The sequence below is a fragment of the Schistocerca cancellata genome, chromosome 5, assembly GCF_023864275.1.
Source record: "Schistocerca cancellata isolate TAMUIC-IGC-003103 chromosome 5, iqSchCanc2.1, whole genome shotgun sequence".
Classification (NCBI taxonomy): domain Eukaryota; kingdom Metazoa; phylum Arthropoda; class Insecta; order Orthoptera; family Acrididae; genus Schistocerca; species Schistocerca cancellata.
The window spans coordinates 18,065,755-18,087,232 of record NC_064630.1 but is presented as its reverse complement, the minus strand read 5'-3'; the positions used below and the strand labels follow the sequence as shown (position 1 = coordinate 18,087,232).

The following is a 21,478-nucleotide window of genomic DNA, read 5'->3' as shown; positions in this document are numbered from 1 at the left end:
AGGAAATGAACTCCAAGTACACCTTTCACAACCATGTGGACTAAGTCATGGTGTTCTACAGGGCTATACTGAAGTACGGTATCATTTCCTGGGGAAATGTACACCAGGCCATAACAGTTTTCAGGAAACAAAAGGCAATTATAAGAATAATGAAATGAGTGAGCAGCAGAAAACCATGCAAACCTTTATTTAAAGATCTAAAGATTCTACCCCTTTCTTGCATTTATATACTGGAAGTAGTCATGCATGTCAAAAAAAGCATACTGAGAAAAGAAAACCTTTTTCCTCAAAACAAAAGTGTCCATGATTACAGTACCAGGTCAGACAGTGACATACATGTTAATCATTGTAACACCACATTATGCCAAAAAAATGTGTGTATCATGCAGGAACAAAACTTTACAACAGATTACCAAGATATATAAAATCTCTTCATGAACTACAGAGCTTTAAAATGCCTGTGACAACCTACCTTCTGAAAAACTGCTACTATTCAATCTTACAGTATCTTATGCAAGAAAAAATGTAATTTGTATCTTTAATTGTAGAAATAAGTTTATACAGTATTTCAAAAATTTGTAATTATTAACTGTATAGATCCAGTTTGTCATAAAAATTTTAATAATCTGTGTTTGATCTTTGAAAAACCAATAGCCAAAAAGGTTTTCTGTCCAATATCCTGTGTACAATATATGCACTGAAAAAGAGATTTATATGGACAAATAAATAAATAAATAAATATCAGTTGTGCTAGCACACATTTCAAACATGGTATAAATGATAATCCTGAATTAAATAAATGATATACCTAAACCTAAGTAAAACTTCTATGTATTCACACTGTAATCTTGAATTATACTTCATTTGTCAAGTAGTGAAAACTCATTTCATAAACCTCCAGTTCAAGGTTGGAGAGGAATTACACCTTATGCAAGACACATTTATAATTTTGTTCTTACCCAGGCATGTTTCAGCACTTTTTGTGCTATCCTCAGTGATATTATAGGTTTATTTTCCTTCTGCAAAATTGTTACAAGTTTACCTTAAAAAAGTTTTCCATACATATTATTGAAATTGCTAACATGAACAATTACAGTCAAATATTTTTTTGCTTTGGTTTTGCACAGCACAGAACTGAGAGATGTACCATTGAGTGGATGCTTTCTATGTTGCTTCTTTATTATATGTCTAAAGTCACTAACTGCATGGTAAAATAGAAAATAAAGTGGATGTATCCATTTATTTACATACCTCACAGGAAGTCATAGGATATTTATGCTAGTAGCTTTAGTTCTACTCTGCAATCTACAGCTTGTCATCTGCAAACAGGAAAATGTTATTTCATTTTTCTGTTTATTATGCATTTTCAACCAAGTATCACTATGTTGTTTAGAGTGTTTTTGATGTTGCAGCATTTTTACTTTTTTGTGTCAAGATAACTTTCTTATTTCTTTTAATTTTGTCATTACACATTCATTTCATATGATTTCCTTGCCAAGCATAGATTTTCTACTGCCATTATATCTTGTTGTGGCTGCATAGTGGTCATCTGTTTTATAGCATGTTTTTTGGGATGTGACACATGGATTTGAAGTGATGTTGATGGATTTTAAGAGTCGTTGATGTTTGTGGTGTTTAATTTATGTGTGTGTTTATAAAATAGGTGTTGTGTGTGTGGGGGTGGGGGGGGGGGGGGGTTGATGGTCAGGCACAGAAAGAGAAAAAGAGAGAGAGAGGAGGAGGGAGAAAGGGCATCAGGGAGCTGCAGATTGTGAATGGTGTGCAGTATGGAGTGAAAGGAACTTAATTTTAGAGAGGCTGATCATGTGCAGTTTTGGAATGGCTGTTCGGGGTGGGTATTTGGGTTGGATGTTATTCATATAGTTCTTCTGTTGCAGCAAAGAAGGTTTTATTGCACAGTAATGTGTATTCATTTAGTACTTTCTTTCCTTGGGCTATAAATTTTTGGATGTGATAGTTTTTTTCTATTGTTAATTTTTGATGTAGGCTGTTACTAGTTGTGGCTTCTTTATGGGTTATGGGGTAATTGGATTGGTTATGAATGATGGTGCTGGTGATCGCACGTTTCCTATAACTTGTGAAATCATGTTTGTTGTTTCTCTTATTATGGTGAGAGCTAAGAAATTGTTTTTATGTGTTTGTGTTTCTGTAGTGATCCGTGTTTCTGGGTAGATGATGTTTATGTCCTCATGAAGTTCTTTTATGCAAGATTGTGGTTCCTGCTCTAAGCAGATTATGTCACATGCATATCTGTACCAATATTTTATTTTGGCATGCTTTGGTTTTACTATTTTGTGAAAGATTTTCATTTTCTCTCTTCTTAATGAAAATATCAGCTAGAAGGCCACTGATTGAGGATCCCTTCTTGTTAAGAGTAAAGTTTGTTCTTGAATAGTGGCATATAGGGATGAGGCAGGCAAAACAATGTAATGGAATGGAAAGTGATTAGGAATTGCTGCTTGAATAATTGGAAAAAACTTAATTGGAAAGAAAAACTGAAAGAAATTGGAAGGTACACATATCCTGGATGAACTTCAACTGGCACTAATATCTACAGATCTTCAATGTCAGTACACTTTAGATCAACATTTATTATTTAAATTCATGTACTTCTTATCTCCATTGTGACTAGAGTTGATTATGAGAATGCTGTTACCAGATTGCCCCTCCGCTGTCACACAACTTCCTTTTGTCTGTTTTGATCCTCTTGATGCTGGATTCTTGTCATGGGTGAAATGATGAACAGATCAGGTATATATATTTATGTGTGTGTTTATAAAATAGGTGTTGTGTGTGTGTGTGGGGGGGGGGGGAGGGGGGGGGTCATACGTCCGCCCGCTATCACTTATAGAGACAAACACATGAAGATACAGAAATTGAGCAATTGAAGAACGTATCTCTACTCTTTGAACACACTATGTTTGCCATAAAATATATTCTATGTATAAAAAGAAAAGAATGAGAGGAAAAAAATTGTGATCCATTATGATTGCCCTCCACCGTGAACTGACCTCATACAGATGATGCATAGTGTATGAGCTTATTTCCCTTTTTGAGGGTGGATAACCCTGGCCAGTATGGGCATAGCCTTTATTTTCAGCCATTGGAGTTATCCTGTATGTTTATCAATTGGTACTGGCATGTCAGCTTCTTTTAACACATACATACACAAATTTTCTTTCATAACGAAGAGCTTATGAAACCGCATAGTCCCATCATTGTCGTTCAGTATCTGCACAGTGTTTGGCTTGTGAAGCATGTACGTGCTGCTTAATGTCTGTTACCATCCCATCTCACTATCAGATGGTTAATACAAAGCCAGAGTGTCAGTGTCATGTGTTCACAGCAGCTTCCACTGCACAGATTCGTGAAACTCATGTTCACTGGTGTGATCCTTTGTGAAATCTGCACTGCAGTGACAACTGGTTTCCATATCAGTGGCTCTCACTTATTCAGTAAGGACAGCTGTACATCCAAGATCCATTGACAAGAGAAGTTTCTTGCCACAGCGTTGTCAGGTACAGAAAATTCATGTTTTTATGGCATTGTTGAGCATAGAAAGTTCACGTTTTTATGATGTTGTCAAGCACAGAAAATTGAATTGAATTGAATTGAACTGAATTTTATTTGATTCTGTAAGATTACATTGTGTACAGTAAATGTACATGTAATATACGACATGAAAAAGTAGTAACATTCATTATCACTTATTTTTCTACCCCTTTAGCTTACATTTTTATATCATTGATAATGAATAACAATATACACAAATTTAATGGCATAAGTATTCTGCAACACTGTAAAACTCATTTTCAGTGAGATAGTCTTTACATTTCTTTGGAAAGACATTTTCAAGTACACTATCTTGCAGGTTTTTGGCAGACTTCTTAGTAGTCTGATACCAGAGTACTGGGGTCCTTTTTCTAGCATTGCCAGTTGGTGGGGTATGCTCCGTACTTCATTCTTCCTTCTTGTATTGTGGGTGTGTACACTAGCATTTGTAATCCAGTCCTCACTACCTTCTTTGATGCACACTGAGTTTCCCCACACAGTCACTCCATACTGTAAATATGGTTTTAAACATCCATGATAAACTGTACAGAGAATGTCCTTGTCTGAATACTGTGATAGCTGCATCATTAAGAATATGATAGAGCTCAGTTCCTACAGACATTATTAATATGTTTTTTTTTCTTCATTTCAGTTCATTATCCACAAGAATACCTAAGAATCTATCAGATTCTACTTCTTCCAGCCTTTTTCATGTTTGTATGACATTGTTGAGCACAGAAAATTCATGTTACATGAAATATTGACATCTTCAATTTATCACACACACACTCACATATAACACACAAACACACTTAACACTTTGCAGCCAGGTTTCACATGTTTTTGCACTTTGTTTCTGAGTGTTTTTCATACTGTTGCATTAAATAACGTGTCTGTAGTGTCCTTTCCACATACCATACACATAATATAAAAGAAAATACAAATACAATTACAAAATTCACTTATCCTACTCACTTGCTGACACGCTGTTATCATCACTTCTATACATTAGAGTCTGCTTGTCATTTTGCTTTAGTACATTTTGTTAAATTACAATTTCATTACATTGTTCAATTTCAATTATATGGGTACACTATTACTCTCATTTGGCTTTAGATTTTTTACATAACATTCATACAATAATAGACTCCGTTTTCCTTTATGGCATAAATTGACATACATTTCATTTAATCTGGAGTGACTTGTTATCAGGGCTTATTTGTCAGTTCCAAAGAATTAAAGAAGTAAACAAAAGTCGTTACAAGAGATACTATGCCCTGCTTAAATAGCTAAGCAAGGCCTTGCCTCTCTAGCATTCTCCAGGAAGGATTTACACACTACAGGGTTTAGGAAATTTCACAGAAAGGCATTTATGTGCTCAGTTACATCTTGTTGCTGGTCTTAACTGCGTTCACAAGAAGAAAGTAGTTTGTTGTTTATAAACACAACTCAAATCTGATGATACCAATCATATCAAATACTTACCGTATTTACTCGAATCTAAGCCGCACTTTTTTTCCGGTTTTCGTAATCCAAAAAACCGCCTGCGGCTTAGAATCGAGTGCAAAACAAGTGGAAGTTATGAAAAATGTTGGTACATGCCGCCACAACTAACTTCTGCCGTCGAATATATGTAGCGCTACGCATGCATGCTTTATAGGCACAAAGATAAATACTGGCTCCAAAACCTCTGCGTCAGTAAATAAATTTAAAAAAAAAAGTTGAAGACGAGCTTTTTTTCTCCGCCGCGAGTTTCGACCACTGCATTTTCATACATTATCCAAAGAAGTAAATACAAATTCCGTATTGTTCATCTTCGAATGTAGCACAATTTCAGTGTACTACGAAAATCTGACTGGCAAGACTGTTTGGGATGTTTGTCAATATGGCCAATTCTACGTTCTGAATTTTTTCCTATCTGTGAGAAGAGATGGTTGCTAATAGGAACCTGATGAAATTTGAATCACATACAGTATTCTCTTCTCCATAAGAATAATACCAATATAAACATTTTGCCATGTATGCTTTCGTGTTTGCTGCTATCTCATTTAAATCCTGTCTGCCAAATAAACTACAAAATTAGAGTAGAGTCTAGAGTGAGACAACAGCAAACGCGGAAGAATGTACGTATCGTGTCATGTTTATATTCGTATTATTCTTATGCCTAATAGTGATACAGTCAGAAATGAAGCACGGCAAGTGACTAGATTTTTAAATCTAAGATGACTCTAATCTCTGTGCAGAATTTGATGTAATAAAGAAGCAGCCGCAAAGCTTTTCAAACGGAGAAAAATTTCCGCCCAACTCTCGTTCAGAACATCTTCTATCATACGCAGTCTATTATTTGATTGTTGTTGATCATTATCAAAGAAAGCAGCAGTGTAAGTAACAAAAAATAGCAGTCTCTTGCCATTGTTTCGCTAATGAGACGATTCCTCTTTTTTTTTTTTTCTTTTCTCTCTCTTTTTTTTTTTTTTTTTTTTTTTTTTTTTTTAAATTGTACGCGGCAGTAGCGTGCACAAAAGCAAGCCATGCCGCGAGCCGCGACAGGCCATAAACACGCACTATCAGAATGCGACAAACAATGCATGACACAGTGCAGTAATGCATTTTCAGTTTAAGATTGACGCAAACACCTATAACAAAGAAAACGGCACTTATCGGATCAAAGCAAAATAAGCAATCGATTCAAACCAGACGAAGCATGTGAAAAAGGAAGGGCACCCGTATAAATACGGACAGAGCACCTGACGCATAGCAATAGCTACGTGGTAAAGCTTAACTGCTAAGCTTACGACTCGAACCAAACTACTGCAGCTGTATCGTCATTCATTCGGTCTAAATTGTGTCTCATATTACAATGGACAAACTTTGTTTCGATTTGGAGGTGCGGCCTACAACTTTTCTCTCCCCTTGAATTTCGAGTCTCAAATTTCAGGTGCGGCTTAGATTCGGGAAATTTTTTTTTCCTTTATTTCGAGTCTCATTTTTCAGGTGCGGCTTAGATTTGAGTGTGGCTTAGATTCGAGTAAATACGGTAGTCAGAATTTAATTGTGATGTTCATCATATAAAGGATAACCATTTCATGTGCCGAAGTTGTGATGAAGCAATTGGGGTATTTTTACATCACCTCTTGTTTTGCCATCTGCCTCATTAAATTTGTTTTTTCCCTTTTAACTAATTATCATTAATGTACTTGCATATAACCTTCATTTTATTAAAAGAGAAATGTTGGCCCTCGGTTTTAAAGAATATGGCACCAGATGTAATTTTGCGTTTAGTTTTATGTATGTAATTGATTTTATAATTCATTTTGACTATGCCTAGTTGGTAACTTTTGTTATAGAGTGAAATCAGCAATTGTTTTGTAACTTAAACTCTATTGTTACCTTATAAACAAATATAAATTCCATAATACTTATAAACATTTGGAGGAACAACTAATATTATTCATAAAGGGTCTATTTGGCTCTATTCGAAAACATCTTAGCAGAGCTAGCCTTTAATTACTTCCAAAATAATTAACAGTGTTGTCAAAAGTGTTGTTTGCATAACAGTATCTGTTAATTTCATCATTTAAACAAATAATTCAGCATAACTCTTGTAACAGAAGAAACTGTTAAAAAGAAACAATTTTTTGATGTATTCAGTTAATTGAATGAGTTAAGTTTCAATTGCAATTTCTGTAAATTAAACATCAAACAATGTATAGTTTCAGTGCCTTTTATTGTGAAAATATATAAGGGCCCAAATTTTGGTCACAAGGCAGTCAGTCCATGGCCGAGTTTCAGACAAGAAACATATGTTAGTTACAACAACAACAATGCATCCATTTAACTGTGAAATAAATGTAATAGGCTGTGTGCTAAAACAATGACAGTGTCTGTTCAATACATACTGTATTTTGTGGAAATAACTATGTGGTTAGGTTTTTACTGCTTGTAGATGTTCAACAGTAAACTATTGTAGCAGTATGTTGATGTTTGCTTGCAACCTATTAATGCGACTTACCAAATGTTAAACAATAGTGCACTGACAATATAACTGTGTATTATTGAGGGGTTCTGAACAGTGAAAGTAAAGAAATGTGAAATGAAAATGTGCACCTGTCAGCTATATCATTTAAAGTAGTCAGTGTTGAACTTCCACTCCTCATTATTCAACCAGTATTACAACACAATACGTCGACAGTGAGGATGATCAATGGAGAAGTAAAGCATGTGAATGTCACAAGGATACGTGACTTGAGATGGAAGTCATTAAAGCAAAGATGTTTTTTGGTGCGGCGAGATCTATTTACGAAATTTCAGTCACCAACTTTCTCTTCCAAATGCAAAAATATTTTGTTGAGCCCAACCTACATAGGTAGGAATGATCATCAAAATAAAATAAGAGAAATCAGAGCTCAAACAGAAAGGTTTAGGTGTTCGTTTCTCCCGCATGCTGTTCGGGAGTGGAATGGTAGAGATAGTATGATTGTGGTTGGATGAACCCTCTGCCGAGCACTTAAATGTGAATTGCAGAGTAATCATGTAGATGTAGATGTAGATGTAGAAAGACAGCTGTTATCATGCCGCTTTGTTTGTTCCAATACAACTTCATGCCGTCTGATAAACGCAGTACAAACATGGCAATGTTTCATTGACTCAATCTTACGATAGTTTGAGTTTTGATTTGCATATCTGGATGACATACTCATTTTCAGCAACTCGGCTGCAGAACACGAAAATCATTTATCCAAGGTCCTCCAGACCTTGAACTCAAACAGCATTGAGGTCAACAAGGACAAATTCCAATTGCGCCAGTCCTCTGTCACATTTTTGGGTTACACCATCTCCACAGACGGAATACAGCCTCCCAAATCCCGCGTGCAGGACATCACATCACTGCCACCTCCAGCTACTTACAAAGAACTCCAACGTCTCTTGGGTACAATAAGTTACTACTGTCAGGATCTGTCTTCTGCCGCTGCCGTGCAGGCCCCGCTGACAGACTCACTGTCGGGTAAACAGACTTCAGGCTTTAAACCAGTTCGCTGGACTGAACCTATACTGGAGGCCTTCAAGGCTCTAAAAACTTCCTTAGCTCACACTGTGACACTCGCCCATCCCGACCCGTTGACCAAGTTGTTCATCAGAATGGACAACAGCGACATTGTGGTGGGGGCAGTGCTACAGCAACGCAAAGATGACATGGTTTCTCCCCTTGATTTACTCTCTAAAAAACTGTCTACAGCTCATTAGAAGTATTCCACTTTTTATAGGGAATTTTTGGCGGTCTATGCAGCCGTCAAATACCTTCGCCCCACCATCAAAGGCCGCTCTTTCTTCATCCTCACAGATCACAAACCATGAGCAGATGCTTTTTGCAACCCTTCCGAGGACCCAACCCCTCGGTGTTTCTGCCACTTTGATTTTGTCTCTCAATTCACAACAGACATTTGCTACATCAAAGGCGCAGAAAACATCCCCACTGATTTTTCTCATGGATCAATACTGTCTCATGCATCATCGACTTATCCAACCTCTCCAGGCCTCTGACGAGGAATCTTAAGCTCTCCTCGCAGATCCTCAAATACCTCTCGTGTTTACCAAAGCCAGATTCTCTGGAGTTTTGGTGGAGGTGTGGTGTGATTCTTCTACTGGCACCATGTGGCCATTGCTCCCACCCACATTGCGCTGGCAGGCCTTCGACGCCTTGCATATCCTCGCTCACCCCGGTGTCCATGCCACCACATGGCTTGTATCCAAGCATTTCATTTGGAAAAATATTAAATGAAACTGTCAGACCTGAGAACACAGCTGCATCTGCTGTCAATGCAACAAAATCAACCCTCACACCTCCCCTCCACTAGGCAAGTTTGACATACCCCAAGGAAGATTTCGTCATGTACAAATCAACCTTATCATTCCACTACCACCTTCAAAGGGGCCACAGGTATATTCTCTCACAATCGACCCCATGTCTCACTGGGTGGATGCTTTTCCCTTACCCAACATCACCGCTGAAGCCATGGGCAAAGGTTTCGTCTCCTCATGGATTGCCAGGTTCAGTTGCCTGACCACCATCAACACTGACCAAGGTTGGCAGTTTGAGTCTGCCCTGTTCACCATTTTACGTAACATCTGCGGCACAAAAAAAATTCATACAACAGCCTACCACCAGCAAAGCAACAGGTTAGTTGAACAGTGGCACCACACTCTCAAAACTGCCCTCAGGTGCCTCTGGTCCGAGGGGCTTATATGGGTGTTACTTGGTATCCGGTAACCTTTAAACCAAAGTTACAGGGAACCATCTCTGAATTCATTTTCAGGGAGAACCCAGCCCTACCAGGGGAGTTTATTCTGCCTCAGGCGTCTGAGCATTTTGCCCCTCCACAGATTTCATTAGTCACATGCGCACTCACTTCAAACATGCATGGCTACACCCCCGTACCCGCCATTCCACACCAGACACTTACATGCCAACTGCACTCAACACTTGCTCCGTTGTTATGCTCAGGGATGATTCTGTTAGACAACCCCTACAATCACCATACCTCAACACATTTAAATAACTCCAGTGAGGCGAGACAATTTCAACATTATGGTTAAAGATCGCCCTCAAACTGTTTCATTGCACAGGCTCAAACCTTCTTTCATTGACTCCAACACCCATCTGACTTCTCAGTCAGACCCTCCTGACAACTTCTCCACTGTGGAGCCAGAAAATGCTGTGTCTCATCCCCTGGCACTGTTTTCTCCAACCCATGATTTGTCGTCACCATTCACAGGTTTTCCAGGCACGTTGCTATTCACCACTTGTGCGTGTTTAACCACCACTTCACCATCTGTGGAGACTCGTTCTCCCACATTCAATCTGTGCTCCAATGTGCCACCACACCACATGGATGACGTGTCAATCGTCACCTTTGATGTCCACGTGCTTGTGCTCCTAACAGTCACCACAACCTCGCCATTCAACGGGCAGGTAAATGTCAGTGAGGTGGATAGGCTGTCCCTCCCCCGCGAGTGCGACCCGTCAAAAATCCACGCATTCATCTCGTCGGATGGCTCAATCTGCATATGGGCCAGACACACCTGCACCACGCCACAGGCCGTTCCACATGCCTGCTCTTGGGCTGGTCGACGCATCATCCGCCGCCGCTGGTTTACCGTCTGTGTGGTGGAGCTGCCACCAATCACTCCGCCTCCACACTCTGCCCTCTGCCTCAACTGAGATGGAAAATCCCTTTGTGCGCCTGCTGACTCGCATGACTACTACTAACATCAATGCCCACATGAACTCTTCTCAAGCCTCACCTGTGGTACTCTGTACGTGGGGGCGGGGGGGGGGGATGCTATGGTGCGTGTCAATAGGTCGTATCGACCATCATTAACACCGTCTTTCGACTCTTGATTGCTCTGCTGAGCCTCCATGTTAGTTTTTAGTTCTGTTCTGTATCACGAGCTGCAAACACATATATGACGTATTGCGAAATATATCTCTATGTGGAATTTAATGGGGATAGTTATTGCATTCAACTGATTATCGTATCCCGTTCCCATATATGTTCTCAATGTACTTTCATCCACTGGAGACATGTATGATCTCTACTGACTGTACTCTGTTTTCTAGATATGAACAAAACCATTTGAGAACCACTCCCCTTACTCCTAGTGCCTCTAACTTATGCGACAGCTTATGGTGGTCATCTGTATCAAATGCCTTAGACAGGTCTAGGAAAAGGCAAGTTACAGAGCTGTTCTAATCTAGTGCTTCTAAAACTGTTTTTGTAAATTGTGCTATTGCAGATTCTGTACCTCTACCAGGCCTGAAACCATGCTGGCCATTGCAAAGGAGGTTGAATTTATTTAGATAGCTCATAAGCCTGTTTTTCATTATTGTTTCTATCACTTTGGAAAAGTATGACAATAGGGCTTTGGTCTGTAGTTCTCAACATTTTATACATAACCTTTCTTATGAACTGTTAAAATTTTGGCATGCTTCAGATAGTCATGAAAGCAACCAGCTGTGAAGGATTCATTTATGATTTCTGTTAGTGGAGCTTTGATACCATTTGTGCATTTTTTCAGGACACACATTGGGATTTCATCTAAATCTGCTGAGTTTTTGTTCTTTAATTGCCTTACAACATTGCATACTTCCTCCTCAGTAGTTGGAAGAAATACCATTGAGATTGCTATATGTTTCTGTTATTAGTTGATTAGCACTTTTTGGAAAATTTTTCTGGAACTTCATTGCAATGCAGCTAAAGTAGGTATTCACATAATCTGCTAATTCTATTGCGTTACTTTCTAAGTTTTCCTTGTTCCTGATTTGTGTGTTTGTCCCTCTCTGCTTCACAGTTCCTGTTTCTTGTTTCGATACAGCCCATGTAGCTTTACTTTTATTACTGGCTAAATTTACGAACCTATCATTGACTTTTTTTTGTAGTATCCTCTGGTAGATCCTTTTGTAGTTTCTGCAGCAGTGCAAAAAAACTGGATCGCTGTTGTCCTTTTTAATGGAGTTGTTTACAAGCTCCAGACCACCACCACCACCTACCACTCAAAGAGCAATGGCCTAGCGGAGGATTGGCACTGTACCCTTAAGGCAGTATTCATGTTTCATGAGACTTTCACACAAAATTTAATGAGAAATCCCGGTCTGCGCTTGCTCAAGTGAGGTTAAGGGCAGACCTATGGGATCTGGGCGGAGTCACATCTATCCCCCAGGGACATTAACTATCTGTGTTAACAGACGGAGTGACGACCATCAGGTCCCTAGTTGTTTTCGGTGTTTCTTCAAACTTAGGTTTCCTGCACCAGATTCCCTTCAATTCTTAAACTATTTTGTAACTTATTGCTGAATTCTTAAACTATCCTAAAATTTTGAAAACAAATATGACTACAAGATTAGCACCAATTTAAGAGAATCACAGATGAACAGTGATCTCCAGACATGAAATAAGATGAATAGAATATAGTACTAGTATCAAGGTAATATCAGTGTACTATTCAAACAAAGTAAGATCGAGACGTTGGAAACTGAATGAAGTACTTTATGTGTGTGTGAAATATAGTGTAACGTGAATGAATAAACAGCTATATAATTGTAGTGTATAATTTTCTATTTTTATAGAAAATTTTATACCTTTTGCGAGATGTATTATGAAGGGGAGGGGGTTTGTATCACTTTTGAAAGGGGTGGGTAGTGTAGGTAAAAGCATAACTAACACTAATCACCCACCACACCTTCCAAATGACACATGCAGATGAGTGTGACTGGTTCTTCGCAATTTGCTGTTCCATAGGGGATGCTAAGATTTTTCTTTAGGGTCTTCAAAGGTGAAGGTGAGAATCATACCTCCTCCGGCTTCTCACTCAAGTACCGGCAAAGCAGGGATCCTGGGGAAGGGATGTGGGAAGGGTTTCCTGTCTTTGGGGCTATCATCTTTCACTTCTTCAATCTTAGAAACTGTCTCTACTTTTTCCTTTCTTACTTTACTATTGATTACATATCTATCTTTCTCTCTTTCCATATGCATATGCTTCTATTGCTGAAGTATTTTTCAATTTCTGTAGTTCATCATAACCTTCATCTTATTTTACATAAATCAGCCAAAGAATCAGGATACATAAACACACTTAAGCCTACACACAACATAACATGAAGACACAAGCAGGGAAAGTACAAATTTAAATGTTGTGAGAACCGTCCAGTGTTGTAGGGGGAATGTATGTGCACATAGAGAAATATGCACACATTGTTGATTGCAGTGACGGTTCCACATCACATATATGTAAGTACTGATGTTTAAGAACCGTTATGATTATTGTTCTTATTGGTGACAGTTCTGCATCATTAATTTTGTTGATCTCAAATATATATTTACATGTGTCGTGCTTGTCCTTTGAGAAAAGGCATAGTATCTACTGTTGTTGTTGTTGTGGTCTTGAGTCCAGAGACTGGTTTGAAGCAACTCTCCATGCTACTCTATCTTGTGCAAGCTTCTTCATTTCCCAGTACCTACTGCAACCTACATCATCCTTCTGAATCTGTTTAGTGTATTCATCTCTTGGTCTCCCTCTACGATTTTTACCCTCCATGCTGCCCTCCAATACTAAATTGGTGATCCCTTGATGCCTCAGAACATATCCTACCAACCAATCCCTCCTCCTAGTCAATTTGTGCCACAAACTTCTCTTCTCCCCAATCCTACTCAATACCTCCTCATTAGTTATATGATCTACTCATCTAATCTTCAGCATTCTTCTGTAGCACCACATTTTTAAAATTTCTATTCTCTTCTTGTCCAAATTAGATATCGTCCGTGTTTCACTTCCATACATGGCTACGCTCCATACAAATACCTTCAGAAATGACTTCCTCACACTACAATCAATACTCGATGTTAACAAATTTCTCTTCTTCAGAAACGCTTCCCTTGCCATTGCCAGTCTACATTTTATATACTCTCTATTTCGACCATCATCAGTTATTTTGCTCCCCAAATAGCAAAACTCCTTTACTACTTTAAGTGTCTCATTTCCTAATTTAATTCCCTCAGCATCACCCGACTTAATTTGACTACATTCCATTATCCTCATTTTGCTTTTGTTGATGATCATCTTATATCCTCCTTTCAAGACACTGTCCATACCGTTCAACTGCTCTTCTAAGTCCTTTGCTGTCTCTGACAGAATTACAATGTCATTGGCAAACCTCAACATTTTTATTTCTTCTCCATGGATTTTAATACCTACTCCAAATTTTTCTTTTGTTTCCTTTACTGGTTGCTCAATATACAGACTGAATAGCATCGGGGAGAGGCTACAACCCTGTCTCACTCCCTTCCCAACAACTGCTTCCCTTTTATGTCCCTCAACTCTTATAACTGCGATCTGGTTTCTGTACAAATTGTAAATAGCCTTTTGCTCCCTGTATTTTACCCCTGCCACCTTCAGAATTTGAAAGAGAGTATTCCAGTCAACATTGTCAAAAGCTTTCTCTAAGTGTACAAATGCTAGAAATGTAGGTTTGCCTTTTGTTAATCTAGCTTCTAAGATAAGTCGTAGGGTCAGTACTGCCTCACATTTTCCAATATTTCTATGAAATCCATACTAATCTTCCCCGAGGTCGGCTTCTACCAATTTTTCCATTCGTCTGTAAGGAATTCGCGTTAGTATTTTGCATCTGTGACTTATTAAACTGATTGTTCAGTAATTTTCACATATTTCAGCACTTGCTTTCTTTGGGATTGGAATTATTATATTTTTCTTGAAGTCTGAGGGTATTTGGCCTGTCCCATACACCTTGCTCACCAGATGGTAGAGTTTTGTCAGGACTGGCTCTCCCAAGGCCGTCAGTAGTTCTAATGGAATGTTGTCTACTCCTGGGGCCTTGTTTCGACTCAGGTCTTTCAGTAATCTGTCAAACTCTCCATGCTGTGTCGTATCTCCCATTCCATCTTCATCTACATCCTCTTCCATTTCCATAATGTTGTTCTCAAGTACATCACCGTTGTATAGACCTTCTATATACTCCTTCAACCTTTCAGCTATCCCTTCTTTGCTTAGAACTGGGTTTCCATCTGAGCTCTTGATATTCATACAAGTGGTTCTCTTTTCTCCAAAGGTCTCTTTAATTTTCCTGTAGGCAGTATCTATCTTACCCCTAGTGAGATAAGCCTCTACATCCAAAAATTGTCCTCAAGCCATCTCTGCTTAGCCATTTTGGACTTCCTGTCGATATCATTTTTGAGACGTTTGTATTCCTTTTTGCCTGCTTCATTTACTGCATTTTTATATTTTCTCCTTTCATCAATTAAATTCAATATTTCATCTGTTACCCAAGGATTTCTACTAGCCCTCGTTTTTTTACCTACATGATCCTCTGCCGCCTTCACTACTTCATCCCACAGAGCTACCCATTCTTCTTCTACTGTATTTCTTTCCCCCAATCCTGTCAGTTGTTCCCTTATGCTCTCCCTGAAACTCTGTACAACCTCTGGTTTAGTCAGTTTATCCAGGTCCCATCTCCTTAAATTCCCACCTTTTTGCAGTTTCTTCAGTTTTAATCTACAGCTCATAGCCAATAGATTGTGGTCAGAGTCCACATCTGCCCCTGTAAATGTCTTACAATTTAAAACCTGGTTCCTAAATCTCTGTCTTACCATTATATAATCTATCTGATACCTTTTAGTATCTCCAGGGTTCTTCCATGTATACAACCTTCTTTTATGATTCTTGAACCAAGTGTTAGCTATGATCAAGTAGCGCTCTCTGCAAAATTCTACCAGGCGGCTTCCTCTTTCATTTCTTAGCCCCAATCCATATTCACCTACTACGTTTCCTTCTCGCTCTTTTCCTACTACCGAATTCCAGTCACCCATGACTATTAAATTTTCATCTCCCTTCACTATCTGAATAATTTCTTTTATCTCATCATACATTTCTTCAATTTCTTCATCATCTGCAGAGCTAGTTGGCATATAAACTTGTACTACTGTAGTAGGAGTGTGCTTCGTGTCTATCTTGGCCACAATAATGCGTTCACTATACTGTTTGTAGTAGCTTACCCACACTTCTATCTTTTTATTCATTATTAATCTGACTTCTGCATTACCCCCATCTGATTTTGTATTTAGAACCCTGTATTCGCGTGACCAAAAGTCTTGTTCCTCCTGCCAGTGAACTTCACTAATTCCTACACTATCTAACTTTAACCTATCCATTTTCCTTTTTAAATTTTCTACCGTATTTACTTTAATCTAAGCTGCACTCGAATCTAAGCCGCACCTGAAAAATGAGACTCGAAATAAAGGAAAAAAAAATTTCTCGAATCTAAGCCGCACCGGAAATTTGAGACTCGAAATTCAAGGGGAGAGTAAAGTTTTAGGCCGCACCTCCAAATCGAAACAAAGTTGGTCCATTGTAATATGAGACACAATTTAGGTCGAATGAATGACGATACAGCTACATTAGTTTGGTTCGAGTCATAAGCTTAGCAGTTAAGCTTTACCAGGTAGCCATTGCTACGCGTCAGGCGCTCCGTCCATATTTATACAGGTACCATTCCTTTTCCACATGCTTTGTCTGGTTTGAATCGATTGCTTATTTTGCTTTGATCTGATAAGTGCTGTTTTCTTTGTTACAGGTGTTTGCGTCACTCTAAGCTGAAAATGCATTACTGTACTGTGTCACGCATTGTTTGTCGCATTCTGATAGTGCGTGTTTACGGCCTGTCGCTGCTCGCGGCATGGCTTGCTTTTGTGCGCGCTACCGCCGCTTACAATTAAAAAAAAAGAGAGAGTAATTGTCTCATTAGCGAAACAATGGCAAGAGACTGCTATTTGTTGTTACTTACACTGTTGCTTTCTTTGATAATGATCAACAAGAACCAAATAATAGACTGCGTATGATAGAATATGTTCTGAACGAGAGTTAGGCGAAAATGTTTCTCCGTTTGAAAATCTTTGCGGCCGCTTCTTTAGTGCATCAAATTCTGCACAGAAATTAGTCATCTTAGAATTAAAAATCTAGTCAGTTGCCATGCTTCATTTCTGACAGGATCACTATTAGGCATAAGAATAATACGAATATAAACATGACACGATACGCATATTCTTCCACGTTTGCTGTTGTCTCACTCTAGTTTTGTAGTTTATTAGGCAGGCATGATTTAAATGAGATAGCAGCAAACACGAAAGAATACATGACAAAATGTTGATATTCGTATTATTCTTATGGTGAAGAGAATACTGCATGTGATTCACATTTCATCAGGTTCCTATTAGCAACCATATCTTCTCACAGGTAGGAAAAAATTGAGAAATTTCGTAGTACATCGAAATTCTGCTACATTCGAAAATGAAGAATACGGAATTTGTATTTACTTTGTTGGATAATGTATGAAAGTGCAGTGGTCGAAACTTGGGGCGGAGAAAAAAAAGCTCGTCTTCCACCTTTTTTTCTTTCATTTCTCTTTTTTTTTAAATTTATTTACTGACGCGGAGGTTTTGGCGCCGTGCCTGTGTTGCGCTACATATATTCGACGGCAGAAGTTAGTTGTGGCGGCACCTACCAACATTTTTCAGAACTTCCACTTGCTTTGCACTCGATTCTAAGCCGCAGGCGACTTTTTGGATTACAAAAACCGGAAAAAGAGTGCGGCTTAGATTCGAGTAAATACGGTAACCTACCTGCTCGATTAAGGGATCTCACATTCCACACTCCGATCCGTAGAACACCAGTTTTCTTTCTCCTGATAACGACGTCCTCCTGAGTAGTGCCTGCCCAGAGATCCGAATGGGGGACTATTTTACCTCTGGAATATTTTACCCAAGAGGACACCAACATCATTTAACCATACAGTGAAGCTGCATGCCCTCAGGAAAAATTACGGCTGTAGTTTCCCTTGCTTTCAGCTGTCCGGAGTACCAGCACAGCAAGACCATTTTGGTTAATGTTACAAGGCCAGATCAGTCAATCATCCAGACTGTTGCCCCTGCAACTACTGAAAAGGCTGCTGCCCCTCTTCAGGAACCACACGTTTGTCTGGCCTCTCAACAGATACCCCTCTGTTGTGGTTGTACGTACGGTACGGCTATCTGTATCACTGAGGCACGCAAGCCTCCCCAGCAATGGCAAGGTCCATGGTACTTGGGAGTTGGTAAATACAGGCTGACATAGTATCTACTATGTGTGGCATTATATCTGTTTATATAGTAAAAGTGAGGAGTGAAAGAGGACTCTAGGGTATAAAATGAAGTATTAGAAAGTGGAATATGAGTGTAAAGTAGATTTGTAATTTTACCAGAGGATATTTAAGTATAGTAGACATAAAAGTGTATTATGCTAGGGCAATGAACTAGGAGGCCAACTCAAGGAGGATTTTCAGGGTGCACTCGACATTTAGTGGGTGAGAAAAAGGTCGGATAGGCAGACCTATGAAAGGCTGACCTATACTGCATGGACAGGGGCTCCAAGAAGGGGATCTTCCTGTACTACAGGAAGATAGGAATAACAAAGAGGCGTACCTACCAAAATGGAAGGAGACAGGGTACTCGTAGGATCAACCCATGTAAGATATAGGTACTGTTCCTAAAGGGAAAGAGGGCAGTATCATGACAGAAGTCACACATTTGAAGGAAATAGTCGGGTAAGTTTGAATTCTATGAGTCAATAGCCTTATTGAGTTTCAGGTTTACAAATATCCAAGAAGGGAACACTTTTATTGTACCCAGAGTTCCTCCAGATTACAATAAGTAATGAATAAGTCCATACCTGGGAAAAGTAGTATGGAAAATAAGAACATAGCTGTAGAGTAATCATGAGTTGTGCACAACTGTAATTTAAGAATGGAAGAGAAATAGAAAACAGAGTTAACTCCAACATGGATGGAAAGGGTCATGCATTATAATTGTGGTAAAATATGCACGGTTATTAGTAGAAAAAGAGGTATTATTAAAAGATAAAGAATTATCTTGTGTAGTTGTACATAATGAATATGTATAAAAAAGCACATGTTTGAGCTAAGGGGAGGGATATGAAGTGCCTCAAGAATTTCGGTGTAAATTCTAAAGACACTTGGCTTTCCACTGTCTCAAATACACGATATTGTAAGTATGAGGGTGAGATAGTGGAGAAGTGTCTGCCTCACCACAAGTTTCTATGTGTGCAGGTAGATGTCTATCTGGAGAATACAGCAATAGTGATGGTCGATCAGTGTGGACAAATGTTTGCAGCGCGAGCCTAAGAAGCTGTATGTCCAGTACAAGAAGCAAGCATGCTCTGTTCCTTGGCAGTGTAAGAACTGTATTGTTGTGAACAAATGTATTGAACAAAAGACTCTTACATTTTCTAATGATACATCTTTCCCCAAAATTCGTACAAAATGTCTGATACCACCTCCTTTTTACATGCATCTGGATAGTTATCGGACAATCAGTAATACCTAAGGTCTTGTATGTTTGTCTTTATGTATATCAAATATACCATTCTGTCCTATTTGATAAAAAACTTGATATTTATTGCAAAGGCATAAGGAATGTTCTAGATCATGCATTGTCATAATTATCTGTGGATGGTTGTCATTGATAAAAATATGTGCATATTATAAAATTAAGTAAGTAAACAAGAAATTGAAGTAATAAGTCCTTACCAATTAATAAGTAGAGACTGGAGAGATTTTAGCACGAAAAAGCAATGCTTCTAACTAACAAAATGGTAATCTAAAAATCCAGTAATAGAAAACATCTTTATCTTGAGAATCAGCTTGAAAGTTATTACCAAGTCATGTAATTTCATTCGTTATTTATTTTTATGCCTTCCTCAGCAATTAATAGTCTTTGCAAATACATTTATACTTAACTTTCCAATTGTTTACATCTCACAGTTTTTCAATTTCAGAATTTCAGGCCTTATTTGTAACTTTCTTGTATGCAGTCGGATAAAGCACAAGATTTGTAATGTGATTGAATATTAGGAACCAAATCCAAACTGTAATTAATTATGTAACTATAATTATATGAGAGACATTATTGTAATTAAAGATGAGAATGATTTTCTTATGGAAAACTAAATATATTGCTATAAAAGAGTGTTTTTCAAATATTGTCTTTTATACCTTATTTGGCTGTAACATCAGTTTCTTTACATTTTGTAAATTTTAATTTTAACATTGAAATTGTACAAATTTAATAATGGACTATTTTGGAAGCTATTGTTATAATTCTATATAAAGAAATGCAGTGATGCTGCGACATGTCAGTTTTGAAGTTACTTTTGGAAGTCAAAGAGATCATTGAAGTCTGTCTGTGTTTTGTTTAGATGACGAATGTGAAGTTCAGATGTCAATTAATGTGAATAAATTTTGTTAAGCATGAAAATTTCGCATTCATTCATCAATGGACCAGGCAGAAAAAACTTAAGTTATGCAACATTCAACATGAATCTTAACAGTTTGACTTTTGGGTATTGGATGTGCAAGAAGCAAGATCTGATTTTATAGTGGTTATTAAACCAAACCCATTATAATTGTATCTGTTAGTTTCTAAAGGTCCATGGCAGGCTTGACTCATGAGAGTTAAATGCTTGTGTGAATCTTGTAAAGTTGTTTTATTGTGGAGATGAAAATACAACAGAGTTGAAAAAAAGTATCCTGAAAGTACAGAATCATTTCAAGAGCAGAAAAGAAATTCCTTTAACCAGCTAGCGTCTTTAGAGAAGAAGAGTTTGTCAAGATTGACACAGCCGTCTGACCTGAGAAGAAGATTGGCTGCACACAAAATGTGAGTCAACTGCAGAGACGTGTGAGTCTTGCACCCCAGTACCACACTTCTCTCCTGTCATCCGAAGACCATTAGAACCTTGATAGCCTCTCCATTGAGATTCAAGAGGTCACTGTCTTTGTTTTCTCTGTCCTTTCACCTACACAACACAATGTGTCAACAATTCAGTTATGGCTATTGAACTCCTCTGAGCTCTCCCCAGATGCTGAGAAAATTCTCAGGTGATGGAGCCCTCTCTATTGTAATCCCTCTCCTCTATTGAAATTCCTCTCTGCAAGTATCTCATGGACCACCCTCTGGCCAACAAACCTCCCCACTCCCATTTGAGATGGCTCCTTCAACCACTGAAGTTGCTTCAAGATTTTGTTGTAGACACCATCTCTGGTCCACTTTCTTCCCCAGGTTCCATGCTACATGGGAATGGGGGCTTATCCACAAAAACAGTAGCTTTGAGTTTTGACCTGCAGACTCTTTGCTCGGTACTTTGACATCTTTGTCTTTGCTCAGATTTCTCTCAAGTTTGTACTTTGTTTATGTGTTCTACAGTACTGTTACAAAGTTGAAATATCCAGTAAACATGCACTCTGAAATGCATACTGTAATCTGCCCCTCCCTTCTTATTTTTGCTA

General features: G+C 38.5%; 1 protein-coding gene across 1 annotated transcript in view; it reads left to right on the top strand.

Moving 5' to 3' along the window:
• Positions 1-20,809, top strand: part of LOC126188331 (uncharacterized) — a 28,427-nt gene extending 7,618 nt beyond the window's left edge. The window contains exon 3 of the mRNA XM_049929925.1: positions 19,241-20,809. Within this exon, the coding sequence (XP_049785882.1) occupies positions 19,241-19,315 (75 nt within the window). The 3' untranslated portion in view covers positions 19,316-20,809. The remainder of the gene's footprint in view (positions 1-19,240) is intronic.
• The last annotated feature ends 669 nt before the right edge of the window (positions 20,810-21,478 follow it).